This window comes from Cydia strobilella, chromosome 19 (genome assembly GCF_947568885.1).
Source record: "Cydia strobilella chromosome 19, ilCydStro3.1, whole genome shotgun sequence".
Taxonomy (NCBI): domain Eukaryota; kingdom Metazoa; phylum Arthropoda; class Insecta; order Lepidoptera; family Tortricidae; genus Cydia; species Cydia strobilella.
The window spans coordinates 11,157,845-11,185,730 of NC_086059.1; the positions used below are offsets into that span (position 1 = coordinate 11,157,845).

The 27,886-nt window shown below is 40.5% G+C and overlaps 1 protein-coding gene across 2 annotated transcripts; it reads left to right on the forward strand.

Annotated features, from left to right (window-relative positions):
* The first annotated feature begins 1,954 nt into the window (after positions 1–1,954).
* On the forward strand, positions 1,955–27,886 carry LOC134750224 (uncharacterized). Of its 2 annotated transcripts, none has more exons than XM_063685365.1 (9): positions 1,955–2,316; positions 9,237–9,414; positions 9,531–9,597; positions 9,921–18,768; positions 19,018–19,118; positions 22,380–22,565; positions 22,970–25,170; positions 25,690–26,097; positions 26,518–27,886. In XM_063685365.1, the coding sequence occupies exons 2-9, from the start codon at positions 9,245–9,247 to the stop codon at positions 27,548–27,550; spliced, it is 13,014 nt and encodes a 4,337-aa protein (XP_063541435.1). In that variant the 5' UTR covers positions 1,955–2,316; positions 9,237–9,244; the 3' UTR covers positions 27,551–27,886. The 2 variants fall into 2 exon arrangements, with proteins under 2 accessions (XP_063541435.1, XP_063541436.1); XM_063685366.1 differs by lacking the exon at positions 1,955–2,316 and adding an exon at positions 2,756–2,821.

A 27,886-nucleotide genomic window follows, 5' to 3' on the forward strand; every position in this document is an offset into this window, starting at 1 on the left:
GTCAGGTCTTTTATCAATGCCACACGTACTTACCTACTGTGCTGTGGTATTTTATATGTCGCACAAACGTTGACTTATAAGATAGGCGATTGTTGATAGAACTATTTCTTTTAAGTGAACCAGAGGCTTAGGCTAGCAAATCCTGCCTTGATTTTCTTAATATATCACAAAAACCAAATATCTATTATTCAAATATGTACCTACATAGGTCACGCAAGGGTCACCAATACACGGTATTAGTGAAAATAAAGTCGCGCAAAGTATTAGGCGACATTCTATCGATGTACTTACTTATTGTAATTACTTACCCACTTGCACCATTCATTAACCCGGGGTTAACAGGTTAAACCTGGAGTTAACATGGTTACCAGTACAATTAACACTGGGCTAACGGTTTAACCTTAACCGGTTAAAACCTTCCTCAAGAATTACTCTTGATAGGTGAAAACTGCATCAAAATCCGTTGCGTAGGTAGTTTTAAAGATCTCATACAGTATAGGGACAGACAGACAGCGAAAAGCGACTTTGTTTTATACTATGTAGTGATTAATAGGTAGATAAAGAAATATTTCCTAAAGATTTCGTGTCTTCAAACTTCGGGTTAGTCACTTTTTTGTCTTATCTAATACAAGGAATATAGGTAGGTACAGTCAAGGGCATGAATATATATACATTCCCAAAGTTTCAAAAATATGTGTACGCTCTTACACCTTATAAAATCGTGTTCACATATTTTTGCCTTCGACTGTACCTACCTCTCTTAGGACAGTTAGGACCACTTGCGTTGCGCCAGCCAGGGTTAGCCACATACCCGGGGTTAACCGTTAACTCAGTGTCCAATTTTACTGGTAACCCTATTTGGCGTAAGATTTATAGGTAATCATTACAGCTTCATATCAGTCCGAGAGTTCAGTTCAGTTCTTAATTGGTTCTTATGGCATCTGTCCATTGGGACAAAGGAGAGAAAAATGTGACACATGAATCAAAGAAACAAGTTTTACTTTACGACCGATAGTCGTCTATCACAGAACTCTAGGTACAAGACAAGGTGTTATTTATAAATTTTATTTTTATTGCGTTGAGTTTATATAAAAACCGGACAAGTGTGAGTCGGACTCGCCCACCGAGGGTTTCGTACTTTTTAGTATTTGTTATAGCGGCAACAGAAATACATCATCTGTGAAAATTTCAACTGTAGCTATCACGGTTCATGAGATACAGCCTGGTGACTGACAGACGGACAGTGGACTTAGTAATAGGGTCCCGTACGGAACCACTTGCAAGCAAACAGCGGTGCTGATATTTTTACAAAGTAGCTTGAATAAAACTATCGATTGATAAAACTGTCTGAACACGGACCAAGTACTTTCCACTTCCCTTTACTCATCCAATTTCTTGGTCCAATGTGCATTGCGTCTCACTTTCTTACTAAGCAAAATGTGAGATGCAATACACATTGGACAGATGGAATACCAACCTTCACAAGAAAAATAGGTAAGAGGAAACAGCGGTTATAACGAATTCCTGACATTCTATTCTACTAGTACAACTCATTTTCTATTGCGTCGTTCGTAGGTACCTATCAAAGTTTATCGGTAGGTACACGTGATGATATGATGTTGTTACTTGTAACATTTGGTACCATTATAAATCACAATTTAAATGAACATTATACGACCTTCGAGTTTCATAACTGATCTTCATGATTTTTTCATGTCTTCTTCTGATGAATATTTCATTTCCTTGTTTACCTAGACATCAACAGCTAAGAAAACACGTAGGTACGTTTGTTATGTAATAAAACGGGGTCGCAAATAGCTACGTATCCGTAAATTAAAATCAATTTAAGCACGTCGCGAAACACTATCTTCTGCTTTTGCAATTCACTTGACACACGTATGACGTTAGCTCTGTCATTTTGTATTTTGTCGACCAACCTGAACTTGTACCGTGCTGGCAGGAATACTGAAACAAAAGACGTCAACGGAAAAAGTGAACGCTTCGAGAACATTCGCGTCAACTGTTCGCAAGGAAATATTATTAGCTGATCGGCCGGCAGCGCAGCGTGCTCCCTTGCCGCGTGCCGTCCCGCGAATAATAAGGAATCCGTAGCGTGGCGCTGCCGACGAAGCTCGAGCGGTGGGGCGTGGGTTGCCGACCGCGGCCGCGCGTCAATCCAGTCGCCATCCTGACCCCGAGAGAACAGCAAAAAGGAATCTACCAGCTGCAACGCAAAATATGCAGACATCATTATACCTAACCGACGCGCGGAGTGATTAGGATTAGTTTCTTTTATATTGTTATTTTTTTAAACAGGTTAGTGCAAGTTTGAATACTCGTTATAATCAATGAATAAGCAAGAAATGGTCAAACGGAAACATTGAATTGTACAATGGCGTCGCATATGTAGGAGCTCACGCAGCGCAGTGCAGTGCTGGATTGAGTATATATATAGTTAGCACAAACACAAATAGTTAATAGGTAACGGATATATGTATTAAACATTGTTTGTCCATATCTACTAGTGAAATTCTTACTATAAATTACCCAATTTTGATTGAATAATTCAGATTTACGTTGAAAGCGTTAGCGCCAAAGAGTATGAATTCGTAGACAGCACAGAGTGAACGCATTACGTAATGGCATAGGCGTGCGCATTTAATCAATAATCTTTAGGTCGCTATTATCTAAATAGACCACATAGGTATCATCATGATCATGGCTAAATTTTATGCGTTTTATTATATTTTGGCAGTTACTCGAGTGGACTAATATACCAGAAGTTACTACTTAAATGTATTAAAATGTTTTGGAATATAAGGTACGTTTAATTATTGTGGTAAAATAATTTACTAATTCAATGCTGATCTAGTTTTTTTTTTGTTTGGCGCATTTTTTTAACTTCTTTATTTCATGTTTGATGTCCTATGCATATTATTAATAGGTACCTACAAAATATTTATTATATGTATTTAGTATAAAATATAGGTAGGTATTAATTACTGAATAATTTATCATGCTTAATGCGACTTTCCAAACAATTGTGTAATAAACCAAATCCTACAGAAGAGTTGACAGTCTCCCTACCGTGTCTCATCATGTTGCCTTTTCTACTAGGTGTGCGCATCCTGTTTCATTCGAAATACTTTATTACAAAATTATTTACATTGTTATAATTAGGAATAACGAAAATATTACACTAAATAAAATAAATCTAAATATATTTTTTCACATCAATTTCGTTGTAAACTGCAGACAACTACTCAGGTCCAGTGTTCTTTGTTTGAAATCGAGTTGAGAAGAGGGGCCGCGTGCGAGTCGTGCGACGCCATTTTGAATTCACTCTACGATGCGGAGCCGGAGGCGACGGAACTCGATCGACACTTGGGCGCTGGCGTCAGTGGCGTCCATTTTGTGTCAAACTGAAGTCTGAACAATGATTGTTTTATTAAATTTTTGTATTTAACGCATAAACGAAGTTTAAAACAGTTAAGAAAGTGTATTTGTGTAGTGAAAAAGAGATCGAGTGTAAGAAGGTATGACTGTTTATTGATTCTTATTTCGATCGGTTTTTATAATGTCGCCACGGCGTCGATATTTTTTGTCGAGCAAGACATTCATTATATTATTGCAAATATTATTGACTAGTTAGTTCAGCATTTGTGATAAATGCGTTATTTAGTAATTTGATCTTACTAAACATAATATCACGCGGAAAAGGTTTAGCTATTTGTGATTGTGGATATTTGTCGGTTTGTATCTATTTGTCTATTGATTGATATATGATATATGGCGTGGCGTGATATTTCGAGAAACTTCTTTCTTTGGTCGGTCGTAAATTCGTAATGTTGAATGCTTTGAACGTGGGTAGGTAAATTTTGATTTTACTAAGTACGTAACAAAAAGCTAAGATTCTGCTAATGATTTTATCTTACCTTTCTACTTGTCTACTTCTGTACCTATTAGGTAGGCACGATCATCCAGCATTAGATATAGGTATTTAGTTTAGGTACATGTGCACTTTTGCTTCAATGGGTGTCGACGGCATATTAGATATATAGTCAGTTGATTACCTAATACCTACGTACAGTTTATTATTGTACTTCATTCCGAAATAACCTACCTATGCCTATGATGAAACAGAAAAATACGAGTTGCAAAATTGTGCACTTTTTCACGATTTAATTTCCTTCGCCATCATTTGAAGCAAGTCCAGAGGGCTTACCGTGAACATACTTAATACGTACGAATTTACAAGTGCGACAGAGGCAACACGTCTAACGTGGTTCGCGTTAGCGTTAGGTTAGGCCCTCGGGTATCGGCCGGCGGTGATCAACGAGTAGCAGGTTTTTTCTTCGCGGGCGTCTTTTACCTACCTTAGTATAAGAACTTGCTATGTGTATGAAGTGATTTACGAATTTACGAATAATATATGCATCGAAAACTAGGTAAGTACGTTTACTGCCGAGAGTGCCGAGACAATAGTCGATTCTTCGTTCCTCGGTTTCACGTCGCTGATCGGACATTGGACGGCTGATAGGTATCCTTCCACTTTTAAAAATTGGTGCGTTCTCATTTACAACTTCAGTATGTAGGTTTTTCTATTCATTGAAAGAATAGAACATATATTTTTCGGTGATATTTTGTAAGTACCAGGGTTTTCCAACCTAGGTATTTTTCGTCAAGCCTCCCGGATAATTGTCATGCCCTCTAATTTTCTTTGCTTTACAAAAACAATGGGAAATAGGTACTTGTTCATCTTGCAGGCCGAGTGAAGCGAGGCCATTTAATGAACACAAGGCCGGTAAATCCTATCCCGGTATAGGTAGATAGTGTTGAGACACTTAAAAAAATACGCGTCAGCTTTATTAAGAGCTCACTACGCCTCTCACTATTCCGTATTTCTTTCCGTCTTGTTTCGTATTTAGTTTAAAATATATAAGATTTAAATAGTAGATTACACTAAATACCTACCTGAGGTTAGAAACTGCCATTTGATAACTTGAGAGCGTGCCTCTGGAACGAAGAATTAAGGCTCGGAACCGGTTCAATTCATGTAACCAGTACTCAAACTCGTCTTTTATGTCGGTGTTGTACAGATATTTTAATTAAGATGCGAACATTTTAAGAACTGCGTTCATCATTGAACTTTTTGAAATAGTATTTTCGCTCCACGCAGGACTGGCACCGCCCTGGCGGGCATGGGACGTTCAGTATAAGCTAAGCTAAGAAATTACTTCCAGCGAAAATACCACATGCGTATTATGATAAAATTGTGCCCCAGATGGCCCGGGTCGCAGGTACCTAGTATTTCTTCCTCAAATCGGAGGCAAAGGCGAAAAGAAATCGGTCTGGCCTTTTTCACCAGATGTAGCATGGTGTTTTCTGTCTACATTGTGTAAAGTAAAATCGCTCTTGCATTATTAATTGTGACATGCGCATGTTGGGGTTCTTGCGTATGTTATAAGCACCGGTACCATGTAAACAACTTCCTACTAAATATAGAAGCATGCAGGTTCAGCAACTTGAGCATGCGCCAGCGTGCGTGAGTCATGCGCGCGAGTAACTAGCGTGTTCTGCAAGTAAAGTGGCGTGGTGATAAAAATAACATGCGCATGAGGCCGTAGTGTATGTGCAAGAACAAGCGAGTAACAAGTGCATCTAGCTTGCAAATGTTCGCGCATGTAGCTTGCGCCCCAACATGCGCTGTATGCAAGAGTCATTGGGGAATTGAATACTGATCAGATGGGCAGTGCATGAGACCTTTCGCATTTTAAAATGTTTTTTATACCGATTGGACATCCCGCGTGAGGACTTTGTGCTGTTGTTTTTTCGGCGGATATAATGAAATATTACTGAAGGCCCAGCGAGACATGATTTCTTGATACCATATCGTCATCTGTCGATGATCTTTATTTATTATGTCTGACTATATATACCGATACATGTGTCACTCATACAATAAAAGTTTCGTTCATTCCGTTTCCGACGACCGGCCTGGCCTAGTGGGTAGTGGCCTGTGAAGCCGATGGTACTGGGTTCGAATCCCGGTGAGGGCATTTATTTGTGTGATGAGCACAGATATTTGTTCCTGAGTCATGCGTGTTTTCTATGTATTAAAGTATTTATATATTATATAAGTATATCGTTGTCTGAGTACCCATAACACAAGCCTCTGGGCTTACCATGGGCCTTAGTCAATCTGTGTAAGAATGTCCTAATAATATTTATTATTATTTTTATGTCTTTTCCATATCTCGGGACCATGGGGTCCCGGACCTTAGGGAGGCGTGCGTGGGGCCGAAGCACAGAGTCCCTTTAAGACAATTTAATCTAAAATCAAGGGATACAACTGGCGGATACCATCCGTGACACCTGCCGTGACAATCAGTCTCAAAATTGTGTAAGACATGTGGTGACTCGCCTACTCATTTAGTGGGCCCCACAACGGCCGCACGCACAGTGCGACAATCAGGGACCGGACAACCCTTTCCGCGATAAAACCCTTTCAATGGGCGACACTTAAACACGGCTAACACATTGAAAGACTCCCTATTGAACTGCAAGCCCATTCATACCCTTACCTTTGACTAACCCTTACCGAAGAGCTAACCAAAAATAAGGCTAGCTCTTAATAAGGGTTACCCTTATCCTTAAGCGCTTTTTATAAAGGTTTCCCTTTGCGTGAAAGAGACAGGATTAGTATATATCTACGGTAGTGTATGAAAAGGAAAGAAAATACGTGTCTAGTCAAAGAACGCCGCCGTCGCCGCCGACGATCGCTCGGATTCGAAGTAATGTGTGCTTTATGAACAAGGTACACGACTTAAATTAGCACGCTTATATGCTAAAAGGGAAGCCCTTTATAAGGCTAACCCTTATAAGCAATATGCAAGGTGTTGGTGAGCGGATGATAAGGGTTTTGTAAGGGTATTTGGGCTACCGATTACTCAAATGTGGTAGCTTTATATAAGGGTTTTTAAAACCAAAACAAAGGGTTTCGTCTGGCAAAGGGTATGGTTAGTTAAGCCTTATGCAATACCCTTATAAAACCCCGATAAGGGATAGCGGGCCGGTCCCTGGTTTAAGCTACATGTACCGCGGTACACCGTTTACGGTATACCGTTTACTCGCGTGTAACTTGTACCTATTGGATGTTACTGGCACGGAATACTTGCGCAAATAAAATGCGTATGTTATTTGACTTATTTGTAATAATATCCCACGCCTTTACTTGCTCCAGTCAGACAGATCGCGCAGATTTCTTGTGTGTGTAGGTCGCGTGGCACAGGTCGTTTCGTCAGGTACAAGTTACACGCGAGTAAACGGTATACCGTAAACGGTGTACCGCGGTACATGTAGCTTAAACCAGGGACCGGCCCGCTATCCCTTATCGGGGTTTTATAAGGGTATTGCATAAGGCTTAACTCACCATACACTTTGCCAGACGAAACCCTTTGTTTTGTTTTTAAAAACCCTTATATAAAGCTACCACATTTGAGTAATCGGTAGCCCAAATACCCTTACAAAACCCTTATCATCCGCTCACCAACACCTTGCATATTGCTTATAAGGGTTAGCCTTATAAAGGGCTTCACTTTTAGCATATAAGTGTGCTAATGTAAGTCGTCTACCTTGTTCATAAAGCACACATTACTTCGAATCCGAGCGATCGTCGGCGGCGACGGCGGCGTTCTTTGACTAGGCACGTATTTTCTTTCCTTTTCATACACTACCGTAGATATATACTAATCCTGTCTCTTTCACGCAAAGGAAAACCTTTATAAAAAGCGCTTAAAGATAAGGGTAACCCTTATTAGGGGTAGCCTTATTTTTGGTTAGCTTTTCGGTAAGGGTTAGTCAAAGATAGGGGTATGAATGGGCTTGCAGTTCAAAAGGGAAAGTCTTTCAATGTGTTAGCCGTGTTTAAGTGTCGCCCATTGAAAGGGTTTTATCGCGGAAAGGGTTGTCCGGTCCCTGGCTTGAACATGCATGTTTGTGTGTTACATGCGCCATATGCCAGATCAAAGCCATCAGTAGGACCAAGTTATCTCTGCTTAGATTTGCAAAGACAATGTGTGGAAATGTCATCAAAAAAGTCAAATTTCTATTAGAAATAGGACGTTTATAATGATGAGACACACTTTTCTGTCAAAGTCGGTGCATTATAACTATACTATACCTACCTTTAAATAACAACTTTAAAATGAAGTAGTAAAATGCCATGCGACCATTTATTTAAAATATTGATGTTTGTTACAAGTTTACAACGTATCATCATCATCTTTCTCGCGTTGTCCCGGCATTTTACCACGGCTCATGGGAGCCTGGGGTCCGCTTAGCAACTAACCCTAAGAATTGGCGTAGGCACTAGTTCTTACGAAAGCGACTGCCATCTGACCGTTTAACCCAGAGGGGAAACTAGGCCTTCACTTCACCGAAAAGCGACTGGTAAATATCAAATGATATTTCGTACATAAGTTCCAAAAAACTCATTGGTACGAGCCGGGGTTTGAACCCGCGACCTCAGGATTGCAAGTCGCACGCTCTTACCGCTAGGCCACCAGGGCACAAGTTTACAACGTATATATACACTGTATTGATAAATTCTGAAAAATACCACCCGCAAAATAGAATGCATCCGAAACAAACTGTCATCAGAAATTTTATTTACTATATTTTTTCTTAGGAAAAGAGCAAGAATAGGTATTAAATATATTGTACCGATAAACCGCAATGCTACAACGTACTTCGTTAGACTTACTTATATAACCACTGAAAAACTGACGTGTTATTGATATTAAGCCGTCCAGACCGTTAACAAACTATATAATGTACAATTGTTGGATAGGTTACCTCTAGTTTTCTAGTAGTAATGGATGAGCTTATGAGCTGCATTTTTTTTCCATGGATTCAACTAATTACGTTCAGTATTTGTAGGTTGTAGGGACTTCAAATATGTATTCGACATCGTAGTGTTAACCTTACTAGTGGTATACTGTCCGTTCAATTCGAAAGTAATTTTGATCCAATCCAATTCATTAATACCCATTATGATAATGAAAATAAATATTAGAATGAAAACTGCCATGACGTACAAAAGTAAATTGACCAAACACAAATGTATATTACCAATGCTTTTTATTTTTAAGTTAAGTATACAAAATATTATTTGCGATGGAATTTCTTTGTATCGGTCAAAATAGCTATTTGATTACTAATCTGATATGTTTCAGCTGCCAAAATGGATTCCGAGTACAACAAAAAGTTCGAGGAGATGAAGCAGTACATTCCGTTCCTGGAAAAAATGATTGAAAGACTGGAAAACATAAGCAGTGGTTCTGTGAATCCTAGGCAGGCTCAGCTTGATAAAATACGATCTCTGAGAGATCTCTTATTGGATAAGAAGAAAAGGTTATTACATGTTTTTGTTTAGACATGTCGGTTTAATACGAATCCGTTTTTGCTTGCATTTTGTAATTACAATATAGATAGTGGTGATTAATTAAATATTTTTTATTTTATTTCAGGTTGAAAATGGACAACTTGTTAAAATGTGAACAAGTTCTTATTAATTTGTACGCCAAAGTCGAACAGGTATGTCGTGTTTTTTTTTATGTAAAAGTGTTTTTAGGGTTCCGTACCCAAGGGATAAAAACGGGACCCTAATACTAAGACTCCGCTGTCCGTCTGTCTGTCTGTCCGTCCGTCTGTCACGAGGCTGTATCTCATGAACCGTGATAGCTAGATAGTTGAAATTTCCACAGATGATGTATCTCTGTTGCCGCTATAACAACAAATACTAAAAAGTACGGAACCCTCGGTGGGCGAGTCCGACTCGCACTTGACCGGTTTTTTTATGTCAATATGATATTAATATTTCTTCTGGCAAATATAAAACTAATTTAATTTAATTCCAGGGAGACACTTTACCAGGCATTAAGCCCGCGTCTAAAGCCATTGTTTGTAACGACAAGTCGGATTTAAATTTAGCTCGAAGTAAACTTAAAACTGTAACAGCGAAATCTCATGATCCTGATACACTGCCTGAAATAGCGCGGGCTACCGAAACTGAAGTCGGATGCTCTGGCACCAAAGAACCAGCATTGTTCCAGCGGAGGCCAAATAAGGGTTCACTATCCCCGACTAAGAAGTCTTCTAGTGAGAAATCGCCATATAAATCTAGCTCTAAAAGAAACTACACGCGAGTTTTGCAATCACCGGAACGAAGTGAAAGACAAAGACTCTGGTCACCATCGGAGGGGCCTCCTCATGATGAAAATCTTTTTAGCAGGAGATCACCTCCAAGACCATCACGTAGACACTCGCCTTCTTATCACAAACGTGAAAGAAAAAAATTGTCCAAAGAATCTCATTCTCGCAAGTCTAAGGATTTAAATATAACTTTAAAAGTCCCAGAAGAACGGTTGAATTCTTTAAATACAAAAGATATATTATCAAGGATAATTAATTGCAGTGAACGTGATGTTGATATTGCTACCCTACGTGAACTCAGAACGCAAATACTTGGGGAATTGAAACAGACGGGAGCAAATGAAGACATATCAGACTTAATTTTAAAATCTTACAAGAACAAAAAGAACAAAAAGAGCCAATCGAAAAACAAAGTTGATGTTGAAGAAGGCGAACTATCTGACAGTGAAAGTGAAGCCATAGAAAATATTTACGGCAATTTAGTTGTAGTTGAAAAAGACAAGACTAAAGATGTGTCTTCTAACCAGAATAAATCTAGCACGGAACAAGACCAAGTATCTCGTAAAATACAAATTTGTCTTGTTATAAATTCTGATAAAGAAGAAACGTCACTTGAATCGAGCAATATTAAAAATGCTACCGGTAACCAGAAAATATGTGACCTAACCGATTTCGAAATGTTCGATGACAATAATTGTGGTACCAAACCAACCGATCCGATTAGACCGAAACCACGTGAACCAGCTTACTCTACAAAAAATAAAGATGTCGTCGAATCCGCTAGCCACAAAACAAGTACATCATTGTCCCCAGTAAAAGCGAACGATATTAATTCCACAGGCATAATTTCTATCAATGATGTTGATATTAAAAAGGATGGGAACGTAAATTACACTGGTAATATAGATATGAATGACTTTGATATACAGGACAATTCAAATATTTGTCCTTTAAATGAGGATCCTAAACCTGCACCGGAACCAGTTCCAGCTCCTTTTAAAGTCAATTTCTACAATTCTAATAGTTCTGATTCTTCTGAAATTAATACAACAGCTCTCAATGCCGAAAATTCTAAAGATAAATCTTTAGATGTATTTAAGGATAAACTTTCAGATCCGAAGCAATCTCTTGATAAGCCGGAAGTTGTACTGTCAGCGTCTAAAAACAAAGGTCAGGTAGAGTCCATAGAAAAAAATAACGAAATTACAAAAAGTACAACCAAAGACGTTATTACGAGAAGCACACCCAGCACGGAATCTGTGCCGAAGCCGGACGCTGAAATTCCTTTACTTAATGAGCCTACAGTACAGCCTGCAAAGAAAGATATAGTATCTGAAATTGATATTTTACAAGCATTGAAAAACGAGATATTAAGCGATACCATATCCCTACCTTGTGCTGAAGCTATAACACCAGCTTTGCATCAGCCAAAGGTTACTAAAGTTTCTAATGCGCAGGAGGAACTTCCGAAAAAGAGAATTTCCATAGAAAACTATAAGAAAAAGTCGGTGCCTACAAATAAACCTTCACTTTTTGTAAAAACCCCAAGATCTTCGTCGGAGTTGAGGAAAGAGTCCATGAAACTCCAATCTCTGAAATTAACTGAGAAAGAAGTCGAAAGGTTTAATTTGATCGCTAAAATAGCACTAAGTGACGATTCTGACGACGAAAGAGATATAGGTTTAAAATCGCCAGACGATATGAACCTTGCTCCAAAGTCCCCTGATATGGATATAACCGACGATACTCCTGTATCCCCACCTGTTATAATACCTGCCGATCCCGTGAAAATGGTTGTTGTAAATGCCAAGGCTGATGTTGATATGCGACAATTACCCCCGATAATGTCTCCAAATTCGATAAGCCTATTCGCGCCGTCGATTCCAATTGAAACTAAGAGCGATGCTGATCTCGAGGTACGAAAATCTGTAGATAAACCAGAAGTAAAAAAGCCTGTAGCTCCAGTAGATCCACGCGTCAGAAAGGATGCTTTACTACCTACGCCTCCTGTTGCCTACCCTAATATGACTCCATCCCGAAATCCTAGCAATATGACACCAAACAGGGCACCAAATATGACACCTAGCAGAACACCGAATATGACCCCTAATGCTAGGACATTTGATTTCAATCCAAATCGTCCATTCAATACTGATGACAATGGTCGCAAGCACGTGTATGCACCTATGTTTCCAGTTCAAGATCATTCTAATGACCGTAAATCTGTTTGGGAATCCTCCGAGCGTAGTCCCGCCGATACATCTAACTGGGAAATATCGAATGCTGACAGAGAAAAAAATTCTGGTCCTAAATGGGAAGATCGAATCTCGAGAGGCAATCATCCAACAAGAGAAGACGGACCGAGGTTACGATATAACGATTCTAATTCCGACATGGGTTATAACCGATCTAGAAATGACAGAAGTAGTAGAGATGAATATCACAGACAGGAAGGTCCACAGCATTCCAACTATTATTCAAGATCGGACTGTCCAAGTACTCCTACACCTTCATTTGGCAGAGGCGATGCTCCTTCAACCCCGTCTCATTATTTTGGCAGATCGGAGTGTCCGCGCACACCGAGTCATCCATTTGGACGTTCAGAGGCTCCTATGACGCCAAGTCATCCTTTCGGAAGATCTGACACACCTATGACGCCAAGTCACTCCTTTGGAAGATCAGAAGCGCCTTTGACTCCCAGTCATCCATTTGGAAGGTCTGAAGCGCCTATGACGCCCAGTCACCCGTTCGGACGATCTGATTACTCATATCCAAATCCGAGCCCAAAATACGGCAAAGGTCCGCATGATCCGAGACTAAATCGAAGCTACGATAATGAATCAAATAGTAGTAGAAAAGATACTGGATCGTACAATGATCGTAATAGATATCATAGAAACGATCCGAGAAACTTTAATAGAGAACAAAGTGTGCCCAGAAATGAGCCAAAACCTTATACTCCAGACCAGACTTATAGAAGAGATCAAATGTCTCGACGCGAATCTAGTGTTGGACGCGCAATGCCATGTGAAAATGATAGAGAACGCTTGTACTCAAGAGATAGAAGTCGCGGTCCTGATAATTCTAGGACCTATGCCGAGGTAGGTTCGAGACGCACATTCCAACGTGAGCCAAGTGCCAGCCGGTCTATGCCTGACTATCGCGCGAGAGCGTCCAGTGTCGGAAGAAGTGTTAGAAATGAATTGTCAGTCGAATCACACGCGGGACGTGCATTTACAATTGACACAAGCGTTAATAGCACATTTCAGAAATTCCTCGACTCGCACAGAATTAACGATGGTAATTTGGATGCCCGCAGACAACGCGCTTCGAGCGTAGGACGATCTTTGATACGTGAGTCCAGTGTAGGTCGAACTTTGCCGGGTAATTCATTCCATCGAATGGAAGACAATAACAGAGAAAGATTTAAGAGAGCTCAAAGTGTAGGTAGAGAATTATCTACTTCAAGAACTGAAAAGAGCTTTAAAGATGTGAAAGCGGAATTCGAGTCGTACAGGAATAACGACCGTAAATTGAATAAAGATTCACAGCCAACAAAGCCTAAAGAGAGCATCAATTCTCGTGATCCTCGTATTCGAAGGGACAGTTATGATGTACAATCGGATACTAAGCATAGCTTGAACAAAACACAAGGCAGAGAACCGTATGTAAAGATGAAAAAGTTTAACTACAGAGACCCCAGACAGCGCAAAGAACAGAAACTGAATGAGAGGTCTAGTTACCAGCATAATAGAAAACGCTCAGAATCCCGCGACAGGCACAGTTACGGTATTTCTAGTGATACTGGAATCAAAACTCCGGCCATCAGTTCAGTAAAAAATTTCAAAATTCCGAAAATAAAACGACCTGAACCTGATCCAAAACTGATCGAAGCCACTAACGACGTACCCGACAAAATCAATGATAAGAATTCATCCTCGTCATCGGCAGTAAAAGAAGTAAAACAAAAAACCACTGTAGAGGTCAAGGTTGATAAAAAAATTAAAGAAGGTAAAAAGAAATCCGACCAAGTGGCCAACAAAAAGAAAACCGATGATAAAAATACTTTAACTGCAAAGACTGCTAAAAAGGCGGATAATGATGAGAAAAATGATATGAACGCAAAGTCTGAAAAACGGGTTACAAGACGGTCTAGTCGAAAGAACGAGGAAACTGAGTCATCTGCGCCATCAGAAGAAGAGATAATTCCAACACGTCCGCGCAGAGCCAAGAAAGTAATTTATGATTCTGATTCTGATGAATCGGTAGGTAAAACCAACGTTCTTAGTAAAAATGCTTCTCCTAAAAAGTCTCCGGCCACAACTAACAGAAAATCTGTACAGTCAGACAAAAAATATGTACCCCAAGATGAAAGTACTGAAAGGGCAATTCAGGAAAATTCCAATAAAAGCAAGAGTGCAAATGTAGTAATTGAACCTGAAGATGATAAAGAGTTGGATAGTAGTTTTGGTCTTGATGGAATAGATCTCTTTCCCGATAATCTTATCAGCGATCCTGTTCTAGACAATATTAATTCACTTATAGCAGATCTAGATAATGACCTAGCTACTTCTAAAACCGGAGCGATATGTAATGACCTCTTCAATGATATTAGTATCGAAAATATGTTAGAAAAAATGACTAGCAGTCCTCTTAAGAAAGAAACCAAAAAAACAACAGAAGAAATCGCTGGGACTGCCGATACTATAATGAAAGATCCTTTCGATACTCTTAAAACTGAAACTAATAAAACCGAGCGTGAAAAGGAAGATCTCTTCGATACTCTTAAAACTAAAACCAATAAAACCGAGTGTGAAAAGTCCGTGAACATCGCTGGTGATAAGAAAGAAGGAAGTTCTGATCAAACTACTGACGAGCAGACCAGCCGGTCTGGTTTGATTCCGGGGCAGACAGAATCGCCACGTGATTCTCAACCCAAAATTATAAGTCAAATGCAGGATAAAAATGATATTGAACCCGTCGTGTCCACATCAGTAAATGAAGAAGAATCTTCTAAGAATGACCAAGGCTCTGAAAACGAGAAAAACCTGAATGGTCAGTCGACGCCAGATAGCACGAATGAAGCCGAAAATATGAGTCAAAACTACTCTGAACCAACAGGAGACAAACCAGACAGTACTATTGAAAAACAATGTGAAATGAATTCTGATATTTCATCTACTCATGATGCTGAGAACAAGCCAGCCAAAGAGAACATCGAGATTCCTAAGGAGCCCGCTCCACAAATTGACTCCATTGGCAGTTTGTTATCAATTTTACAAGACAAATCAAAAATAAAAGAATTGCTTAGTATGCTTGGACACCAATCTGGCGAAAATGAGAAAATTAAAAAGAAGCTTGAGAAACTAAGTGAAATTGTTTCTGATGAAGATGATACAAATGATGATAAAATTGAGGACCCTACAAGCATTAAGACTTCAGAAGATAAAAATGAAATGGAACAAGTTAAGCAAGATAACGAAGAGGATGTAACAAAACGAAAACCAACAGATGATAAAATTCTAAAACAGGACGATGCTGAGCCTGATAACCCCAAAGAAACAGAGACATGCAAGATGGCAAATAGCGAGTCAAATATTCAGACAGATATTGAAAATGAGGAAAAAACGATAGCAAGTGTACGTAACATATCCGGAAATGTGAGTGAAGATAAAACTGTGACAAGCCAAGGAGTAACTGATTCAGCAGAAAATAATCAAGATCTTGAACAAAAAGAGGATTCGAATGATGCCTTAAACGACGGCAATTCTGGACAGGAAGACAACGAGGAAGAGGACGTTAAAGAACCAGATAACATAAAAACCCGAAAAAAGGTTGTAAGGAAAGGACAAAAGCGGTTTAAAACTCGTAAATTTAAAAAGGGTAAGCCAGTCAAGAGAGTTGGCGAGGAAAAACGCGTGACTCGCTCTGAAGCCGCTGGATTACTGATGAAGCCTAAACAGAAAAAACCCTCTAGAGAACTGAGACAATTGCAGGAATCTATCAAGGAAATGTTTGTGAGTGATGCAATGTTGAATGCTACTGGTATACGAATGTGTCGCCTAGCTAAAATGATAGACGAAAAAACTGAAAAGAGCGACGACCTAGAATCTAGCCAGCCCGAATTCAGCCACTCTGAAGTAAGCAACCCAGAACCCAGAGTCGTTTTAGAAAAGGTCAAACACATCGAAGAAAACGAAACTGTTATAGAGAAGCCGATGCGTAAGAAACCTGGACCGAAGCCTAAAGTGAAACCTGCCTTTGTTAGCCCGGACGAGAAAGATGAGCAACCTTTAGTGAAATACAAACCTGGCCCTAAGTCCAAGAAGAAAATTCCGCAGACAGACAAAGATCCTTACGATTTCGAAACAGACTCCATAAACGAAAGTAAATCGAGCGAAAAAGGTGTAGACAGTGGTTCTGACTCTGAAAATGAATCATTGGCATCTTCTATGAGTTTTGGCAGCACAGAGTTGCTAGTAGAATTAAAGAAAAAACCAAAACGCAAGAGAGGTGGATGGCAATCTGGTGTTATTAAACCCAGAGGAAAGAAGAGGAAAGTAGAAGTAAAACGCGCTCAGTCGCCGCCTCCGAAACCAGCTCCACCGTTAAAACGATCTTATACGATACCAGATTACGGTTGCTTCACTGATAAAAACTATTGCTTCTCTAAGAATGCTTCCGAATACCAGTGCCGTTTGTGTGAATCAACGCATAGTTGGAAAGACATAGTGTTCCATTATAAAAAGCACCATCCGCATTCTGAAATCCCACTTTCCCGTATGAGCCCAGATATAGCGAGAGAAGCCATCGAGCAGTGTGGAGACGTCGACTTTGCTGCGATCAGTAAAATACCCACCGAGAAATATACTTGCAGGTTCTGTTTCATAGAGTTTGGTAAAAGGAGGGCCGTATTGGAATCATTCTTCTGGCACGTAGTTAGTATGCATACAGGCGAATACAAGCAATTATGTTCTGAATGTATAAATGTAGAGAAGTGCCCATTTAACTTGGATATTCCACCTCCACCGAAGGATATTAAAGGTCAACTCATAGGATATATTTGTGGCAAATGCAATTACACCCAGATATCCCTCGAGAACCTAAAAATGCACGTTATTCATCGTCATAATGATACAGAAACGGAGGTATACAGCATAAACTTCGCCGTAATGACAAAGAGTACTATTAACAGTCTAATTAAACGCATAACGCACGTGGAAAGCACACCTCGAACCACAAGGAGCACGCGATCAAACCTGAGCTATACTGAAGCTAGTGACGACAGAAACGAGATAACAGAAAGCGAGCTTGAGGCGGCGCGGCCCGCAAAAAATTATGACGTACCAGTGACGGAAAAACCTAAAATGTACTCATTTAATTCGAAGATTTCCTTTGAAAATGATGATAATGCGAGCGACATGTCCAATTTTGCCAACACGGATTCCAGTGTAGTCAAAGCCGAACAAGATGAGGACGACGATATGGATGATTTCGTAGAAGACTCTGCGGTCAACGAAGAAACTGATCAGACCGATGAGAACCAGGGAGTTTCCAGTGATATAATGGATTACCCGCATTTCAAAATAAACTATACAGATGCTGGCAACAAAGAGTACGTTTGCTGTATTAATGGCAAAGACAATCATTATAAGACGGGTCTGCTAATATCCATGAAGAAGCATGTGCAGCTCAAGCACTCTGAGATCTGGGACGGCTACTGTTTTGTGTGCAAAGTCATCGTGACATCACAGGGTGAACACAAATTCAGCGAGTGCTTAGCGCATTACCTGGACAGCCACATCGATAACTTCCCCGTTCTTGAAAAAGTTTTAGAACCTGTTGAAAAGCCTGTGACTCCTGCAGCGACACCTGAACCCGTAGAAAGAGCACCGACACCCTACATCAACGTCCGACCGTTGGCAGAATTGGTTAAACCCGTCGAACAGGCTGTGGAAGCGCCAGCGTTGCCTGTTATAGACACCGTCGTCAGCCTTATACCTGTCGCGCCACCAACGGTAGAACCGCCACGTCCAAGCCCGACTTACCCAGTAATTAGAAAAGAGATCGAACCGCCCAAAGAGTACAAATACGAAGAATCTCAAGCGGAAATCATGTCCAAAAAGCACAGGGTCGTTCTCGACGCCATGATGACTCCAGGCAAATTAGTTCAGATCTTCAAATGCGCCGGTCGCTTCTGCTCCTTCACTACGGACTCTGCTGAAGACGCATTATTACACGCATCGACTCACCAGCGAGTCGGCGGGACGAACGCATTGCTGTGCGCATATTGTGACTTTGATTCATCTGGGAACTCCATAGACTTGGTGTCCCATGTTTTCAAGACCCACGGAAAGTGCAGAGTGGTTTGTGGGCTATGCTTCTACCGGGGAGCGGCGAGCCAGCTGGTCGCGTCGCATATAGTCCGGGTGCATGGTTCAACGCCTGATCGCCGCTGCGTGCTGAAGACCACCAACACTCCTGCGCTCTGCGAACCCCCTGAGGAAAATATGTCACGGGACCGTGCTGTTCCGCTCTACTTTTGTAAACAAAGTGAGTACCTACTAATCGACCATTTTGATGAGGGCTGTCATTAGTCTATTATATATAATATATCAATCATAATTGCAATGTTTTGACATGGCCACCACTTACAATAGCATGTTTAAAATTTACTAGTTCAGGCATTCTTTTAGTTATTATTACAATACAAAGATCGGTCAATTTATGTAGCCAGACGTACGGCCAATTCACTTAGCTTTATTATGATATTCTGAATATTCTATTGACTATCGGTTTCAGCTGAAAACAATGAGCCATGTGGATTTAAAACCGTGACACACGCCAAGTTTTGGGAGCATCTAACACAAAGACACGAAAAAGCCACTGGATTCATCTGCTACGTATGTATTCTGATAATATACTTATTCGCTTAGTTTTATAGCTTTTGGAAAACAGCTGTATACCCTTTGAAAATGTATCTTTATCTACCCTTCATGAGTACACATTATACAGACTTGGTGTTTATTTGCACCGACACCAGCATTAAACTGGGACTTTACAGGGTTGATGGGCAGATTAACCTTTTCGACGCCGTGTCAAACACAAAAGCTGTCACTCGGACGGACGCCACGTCACCGAAGGGTCAAAACTGAAATTGAAGTTTATGCACATGGACGTAGGTCTATGTTGCTCTGTGTGGTCTGTGACCGATTAATCCGTCTTTGGCGTTGGACCTGCGGTGCCGATATATCCGTCATTGGCGTCCAAAAGGTTGTGTCCTAGTTTAACATACATACATATAATCATGCCTATTTCCCGGAGGGGTAGGCAGAGACCACGGATTTCCACTTGCTACGATCCTGACATACCTCTTTCGCTTCCTTCACTTTCATAACATTCCTCATACACGCTCGCCGGTTTAGGGTGCTCTTGACCTGGCCTTTCTTCAGGATTTCCCCGATCTGATCAGAGAAAGTCCGCCGAGGTCTGCCCCTTCCAACTTCCAACTTCCTAGTTTAAAATAGCAATAAAATTAAAACAAGACTTCAAATTTCAATATTAATAGTAGATTATACACCGAGGGGATAAAGCACTGTTTTATGTCACGAGTGCGATATTGAATCCCGAGTTAATGAGAGATTTTAGATTTAACTCCCTGAGCGAAGCGAGGGAATTAAAACGGAGTCCTGAGTGCAGCGAGGGATTCAAGCTTGCCCAAGACGAAAACAGCTTTATCCCAAAGTAGAGTACTCTACTTTTCTCACCTTTTGCGAGACGATAAAAAACAAGACTACTTACTAGAAACAACGTTTTATTAAAACTTAAAGTACCTTAATTAAAAAAAAACGTACAAATTATAATCTTTTAACTTCAAACTCCTGCTAATACCGCAGCGTTTTGCAACACTAGCGGCTTTTGTTTTATTTTCTTTGTTTTGCGTATATGGCTTGTAGTGGCCAGTTCGATTTTCGAATAAGTTCTAATTTCGCCGGGTTGTACTGAATCTCAATATAACCCGCTGGTTAATAATGAGATTTGAATTCGTATGAAAAATTGTTCCATAGAAGACCTTGATTTTTTGATTTGTCCACCGCGATAGCTACCTAATTTCTCATTAGTGAGAAGGATCAAGCCCATTTAAAAGATAAATTTAGTGTTTAAATTGAACCATTCAAGTTCAAATTCATTTTAAGCATTCGACTAGTCGGCAAAAATGGCCGATTAGTCGGCCTATTATTTGCTCCTAAAAACAAAAGCAGGACATAAACAAAATAAAAAGCCAATATTTATCAAATGGTTTATACCCGTTTCACTCAAATAATTATTTGCATGTGGAAAAAATTCGTGTATATTATCATATTAAATACATTTGTGTGTATCTGTAATACAGTTATGTATGTCTTCGTGGTATATTTGGGGCATTTTCTATGAAAAGGGACCTTATTGTCGATGGCGCTTACGCCGCACAGCGTCGCGCATCATTGTATTTATATCGGAGCATCGTTTATAATGGCGTAAGCGCCATCGGCAATAAGGTCCCATTTTATAGAAAATACCACATTTTGTAGTTGGTAATCATTACAATCATATTTAGGTAAAGTACGTAATTTTAATTTTATTTCTATTGATTGAAGCAAAGATAGATATAACTCCGTAATAGATGGATACAGTCTAAGGAAAAAACGTGCCTCGAAAATCAAGAAAATTTGATTCTCGTTCGGAGGGCGCTACTAGCTTTGGCCTACTGTCGTATAGATGGCGTTGACGGTTTCGTTTGTTATTTAACAATTTTAACGCATATCAGTGAAAGAACATGGGTCAAAATCACAAAAATAATTAATGCAAATAAAAATAATCATTTACTTATTCATATTTAAATACATTTTATCGTATTTTTATAAATCTTCATTTTTAGTTTTAAAGTGTGTCGACAGATGGCAGTGAATTTACTGGGGTTACAAAATTTACTATGACAGTACCGCTCTATTGAAGTATCATTAATTAAGCTGCTAGGATCTACTAGTATTTCAACCTCAGAAAACATGGGTTTCTTAAGAAAAATCTATGTTGCTCAAAATGCTCAGATGACAATAAAGCGAGTTATTAAAAATTAAAATTAAAATTAAAACTGCTTAGAGGTTAACTCCTAGGCAGTTTCCCAACAAGGTGTACTGCTGATCGGGTCAAGATCACAGAAAAAAAGTTGAATTTTAACTCCACATGGTCAGTGATTGGGCCTTTGAACCAGCGTGGAACTTTCAGTTAATCCATACTATCCATACTAATATTATAAATGCGAAAGTCTGTCTGTCTGTCTTTCTGTCTGTGTGTTCCCTTTTCACACTTAAACCGCTGAATCGATTTAGATGAAATTTGGCATAGAGATAGGTTGAGTCGCTGAGAAGGACATCCCAGGTAGCAAAATGACGTCAGCGACGTCTTAATGACGGCATAATGACGTATAAATGCTACTGGGGATAGGACATAGGATAGTTTTTATCCCGAAAATAGGGAGTAAAAAGCGGGGTGGAATTGAGATAATTAATGAAGTGCCTGCTAATTGGTGTGCATAATATGCTCAAATTGAATAATTGCTATGAGAATTTTTCCAGACGCTATACTTAGTTTAGCTGCTATTACTAACTCCACGCAGACGAAGTCGCGGGCAAAAGCTAGTATGATATAAAGCGCGAAGGAGAGAAACATTTGTTTTTGACATGTATCTGAATATTCGGAGATAACATGTTTGTGTGATGTAGTACGACAGGTAAGAATATTCAGAGGTAACAAAAATCTGTAATAAATTTGAGCCATTGTGTAGAACGCTAAAATTGCCTTTTAAACGCGGGCTTGATCCTTCTCACTAATGAGAAATTAGGTAGCCACCGCGGTGCACAAAAGAAACAATGCCTTTTGTTTATAACAGCTGAAGCTTTGCGGCCAAAAAATAATTTCAGATAATTCATACCTTGTAACAAGAACTCCGACGATTATGTATAACCTTTCGTACCTTTGATTATTTATACGCCGACTTTTGGCGATCATCTGCATCATACCATTGCCTCTTATAGGATAACTCTTGACAACAACAAAATATTGTCGTGTTCCCATAATCTAATCAAATTGCAATAAGTAATTAAGCAAAAATTAAATGTTTCCAGGTCTGCAGCGATTCCTGTCCCGACGCTACAGCTCTTATACTCCATCTGAAGACTCACGGCTTGAGGTTGTACCACTGCACTCTGTGCGTGCACGGAGCGGACAACGAACCCGAGCTGCTGGCACATGCCTCCGCCAAGCACCCGGGCAAGAACCCGCAGGCTTACATCAGGACTATTCTGGGCATGGTACGTTATTACCTATTTACCTTCCGATAACTATCTCTGTTGTTCGGGCACGTTTGGCTTGGCACTATTCCGATAAATAACATAAAAAAGTGGAGGCAGGTTTATACAGCATGGACACAAAACAGGTATTGCAGCAATTGGTCTGAAAATAATGGACTGACTAAGCATGATGTTGCAAATAGCAAGTTGTTATTATACCTAACCTGTTAGCAACATTAAACATTTTCGTTAGGTACTATAGCGACCTCTTCAATTCTAGCCTTCAACATGTAACGTGCTTCTTAGAATAAATCTCAATTTTTCCACGATTTTCATCTTTTAAATACAGTCCTACTCTCCACCTGACCCAGGCCAAGGCCTGTCCATAACCTTCTATCTTAACATTAGTTTTCCTTTGCTTTCAGGGCGGGAACTTAAAGATCTTGCCTCTGGTAGAACTCAAAAAGGCTGCCCTGGATCCTGAGAATATAACACCCAACCAGGGCAAAGAGAACCCAGTGAAAGAGGCCGAGCGGTCCATCGAGCTGGAAAAACTAATTGGTCCCCTGCTCGACATGCCTACCACTGAACCAGAGAAGGTGCCTGAACCCGCCACACCTCTTTCAGAAGTCCTGCCAGAAGATAACATTGTGGACGACGCTATCTCGAACCTTCTGGAGGACCCGGCCACATCAGCCATGGCTACTTTAATACCAGTGCCTCCGCTTCTGGCACTCACAGTTGAAGCTCCTCCAAGACCTGTCACACCAGCTCCAGAAACCAATATATCAAAGCAGCTAACCCCAGTCCTGAAAGAAGAACCCATGGATACCACACCGGAGAAGAATGACTCTGATGTGATCTGCCTGGACAGCGACGAGGAAGATTCCAAACAAGGCATCGTCAATCTTTCAGATGGAATCATTAATTTATCGGATGACGAAAAGGGTGTCGATGAACAAAACCCTTCAACATCAGCTCAAGCTAGCAATGATCCATCAAACATTTACAGATGCAAGAAATGTAATAGGGTTTCTAAATCCTTTGCCGGTTTCAAGAAACATTCATATCATTGCTGGAAGCCAGGAGAAAAGTGTAAATGTGCTCTCTGTCCCTTCGAGGCGGACAAAGTTGGCCCTTTTCTGAAACACCACAACGAGTCCCACAACACCCCTGCCCGTTTAAAATGCCCGATGTGCTCCCATACAGATGTTTCCATGTATCTGCTCAAGAAACATCTAAGAGTGGCCCACGATATTGGAAGTTGGGACGCTTTCCCGACCGACAGTCAGTACGTCCTCGCAAAGAAAGACACGGGTAAAGCCAAAGCTGTAAAGCGTAAATCGTCGGGCATAGCCGTCGGGCCTCCGCCCAAGCAGAAGCGGTATGGACCTTCGGATATAGACAAGCTGCCTATCAACCCTATTCTGGACGAATCTGTTTTCTGCGATTTATGCGAGTTTAACACTAAAGTCCGTTTGAACATGGTGAGGCATCTACAACAACATGCAACGCAACAACCCGTCGCACAGACGGCACCAGTCAACCCGGTGCCGCATTTAGAAACGAACGAGTTCCACTTTGACAAGATGGTCAACCTGGCTTCCAGCTCGATAGCGAATAGAGCCCCCGAAAAATCTCAAAAAGAACAGACTTCTGCACTCATGATACCCCATGATAAGGCGTCCAGGTTTCCGCAATATGTGCCTGAACGATACCGATTTACTTGCGGTGCAACCGGCTGCACATACCTCTCAGTCGACGAAGCCATGTTCAAATGCCACTGGGAAACTCTGCACTCCGGAACAAATGATTACATCTGTGTCCACTGCCCACCTATCCAAGCCCTGGACAAAACTAAGCCTTTAACAGTAACCAGGATATTAGCGCATCTGAAAATGCATGACATACGTTTGTATGCATGCTCGGTGTGTCCATATCACCATCATAAAAGACAAGTTTTGGAAAAACATTTGGCCGAGATGCACGATAGCGGTAACGTGTTAGTAGTTAGAGAGGAGAGTTCCCAGTCCGCCCCTACTACCCCCAGCACTGCGCCGACCATGGACCTGAAACCTTGGCAATGTGGCCTGTGCAAGTTCAAGAGCATGCTCCGACCTGAGGTCGCCGAACACTGTTCTAAAATGCATCAGTCCAAAATGCAATACAAGTGCGCTTACTGCCCATTCAGGACATCAGCTCCGGAGAATGTTACTAAACATCAAACAACTGCACATCGAAATAGGGAGCCTGAGATATTCCACTTCTACTATAGAGAAGGCAGCATTCCTAATGGTCTAGATGGAATTCCCCATTGGCAGAAGCAGAGACAGAAGACCGGTTTGTATACAGTAAAAGCTGAGGCTGATCCGCCACCAGCAACAACTGACACAATTCTTCCTGAAATTCAGCCTCAGACTGCTCCTCAAGTGAACCTCAACTTGGTGAAACAGGAGATTGACCCTGATGCTCCCATGCAGGCCTCGATAGAGGAGTTGTGTAAGAAGTATGGAGAGTTCTGCGAGCCCAACGGTCTGAACTACAAGTGTTCTTTGTGTAAAGTCGTTGTCGAGGACAGTAAGGAAGCCATGGAGTCCCACTTGTTTGAAGAGCTTCAATACAGGAAGTGAGTAATTCCCAAAATGTATTATAAACCTAGTCAAAATTTTTGTTTCTGTTTAACAGGTGATATACAGACGATTGATGTGTAACATAACATGTTTCAAAGTGATCATAAATTTTGGCATAATTGACGGGCGGAGCGTGGCGATTTTTAGCGCTTTCTATAATTTTGTGGCATTTTTGTTTTCTGCAAAAATTACAGCACGCAACAAGTTAACTTACTTAGTTACTCATTATTATTCACAACAACGGGACTTAATCGCGTAAAATAAAGTTTTAAATTTACCACCGACGTTTCGAGGACAAGGAGGAGGAGAGGAGGAGGAGGAATAATAATGAGTAAAAATCTCGAAAGTTTAAATCAGCGTTTTACTTAGTTACTTATTGTTACAGTGCTGCTCCACAAAAGTTAACGCGGCGTGGATGCACCTTAAGAAGCATCTTAAAAATAATTTTCTTTATTAAAACTAACTTGTTCTTCTATTTCTATTTAACTTGAATTTAAACACGCATACATTTTCAGATGGGGCTGCCGCCTATGTTCATACAAAGCGTTCCACCAAACTGGACTGAAAGAGCACGTGCGGTCTGAACACAACAGGCAGAACGTGGAACCCCTCGAGCTAGCCGTCGACGCCAACGTTGAATCTTGGGTCTCCCAACAACTAGCCTACCAAGAAGACCTTATCAAGAAAAACAGGGACAAACTAGCTCAACAGAAAATGCAAGACGAGCGTCCTGTACTCCCTACAACATCTAAAACTGTAGAAGTTCTAAACACAACCAACCTCAGTATGGAGAAATTGGAGAAAATCTTCGGGTCTCTTGGGGTACCGATTAACATGCAGTATTGCTGCCCGAAATGCCTGTTCAAAACGGCCGATGATAAAATAATTCAGGAGCATTTAGAGGCGGAATTGACCAGAATAAGGTGACATTTGAAATTGCTTGGCATTTAATTGCTTGTGATGTTTGTTAGGCTTGAGACCATACATTTTGCTTACTTATAGCGCAAAGTGCAAGTTTAGTTTTCTAATTATTTTTAATCGGAATGGTCTAAATATCATAATATTTTTCATTATAGAATGCTCTGTTCATAATTTTAATTTAATACCTATGTATATATAACACAGTATTTGTCATAATACTTATTAGATATCATTTATTGAACTCAAGTGTTAATCCCAAGAAATGCTCGCATTTTATCACAGCTCCATGTCGGACATAACAAACATCCTTTGTCATTTCATTCAAGTGTCAAGCTGTGTATTTGTTAACCCAAGACCTTCGAACTTTCTGCCATCAGCACATCACATTGAGCAGCTTTCATAACGCTTTCATTCTCTTCTAGATGGTGCTGCAGCAACTGCCCCAACCACTTCTCCACCTACCATGAGGCGCAGTTCCACTGCAAGAGCGTACACCCCGGCCTCAACGCCCGCCCTATAGAGGCCGCTAGAGACCCCGCCATACGCTCCGCCTGGGTCGCCGCAGTCATACGAGTCCAAAAACTCAGCATGAACTGTATGCCGGTCACCGTCACCTCGGAACCGCAAAGACAAGAAGACACTAACGATGACGAAAACTCCCTACTTGAAATAAGATATGAGGAAGATGTCCCGATCCCCGATGAAGGAAATCCGACACAAAGACGCTTTTCAGACAGTAGCGATGAGGACAGTCTAGTTATAGATGAACAGGCAGCTAAGAAATCTGGTGCTGGTGGCAAATGCGACCATTGTGACTTCTCAACCAAACACACTCAGGTTTTAGACGCTCACACGCTTCGTCATTACAATCTAAAACCATTCACTTGCTCTTACTGCAATTATAATAACCATAGTAAAATTGTGCTCCAACATATGAGCAACGCACACCCTAATCAACCACGAGTGGTCAAAAAAACTGAGAAACCGACTGGACCTCCTCTAAACCTTAACTTAACTAAACTGGGGAAAAAACCAAGGTCCAATGTCCAAACCAAGGCTAAAAAGCCAGAGGACGCTAATTTAGTGTGTTTATGTTGTGAAAAATTGCTAACGGAAGCTGATTCAAAAACCCATATCCATGATCAAAATGTGCCAGTGTTCGCCAGAAGAGGTGACATTGTTGTGAAGTGCAGTGAGTGTTTAAGTCTATTCCTAGACGTCGTTCATATGCAGCAGCATTTCACGCTCACACATCCAGATATGCCGATCAAGTACGCTTACTACAAGACAGATCACGATACTCGAAGTTTCGTCTTCTGTTCGCATTGCAACCAGAGATTCACATACTTGATTGACTTGAAAGCTCATCATAATCAAGTGCACAGTGCTTTGCAATTGAAATACACGAAATTCGTGCCTGGTGATGAGGGTGAAAGTGTCTTAAAAGCGTTATAGGCCAGGATTCGAAAATTCGAGTCTTGGTATTGCGAGACAAACCTACCAATCCATCCTACACAACATTGCCTTTCCGCTGTTGAATCTGATTGTACTGCGGAAATTAACGAACCAATTAATCCTTCTTAGTTAAGTAATGAAAACATCTTATTTAGTGAATTATTATAACAAAACCATCCTAAATATTTAGTGTAAGACATTAAAAACGCTTCAAGTGAAAGTGACTAGTGTAAGAGACTTATTGAAAGTGAATTATTTCTAGTTTTCTATACGCCGTGATTTAACGGGTTAATCTGTGATTTCAACAAGATAGTTATAGTTAATTATAAGTTAAAA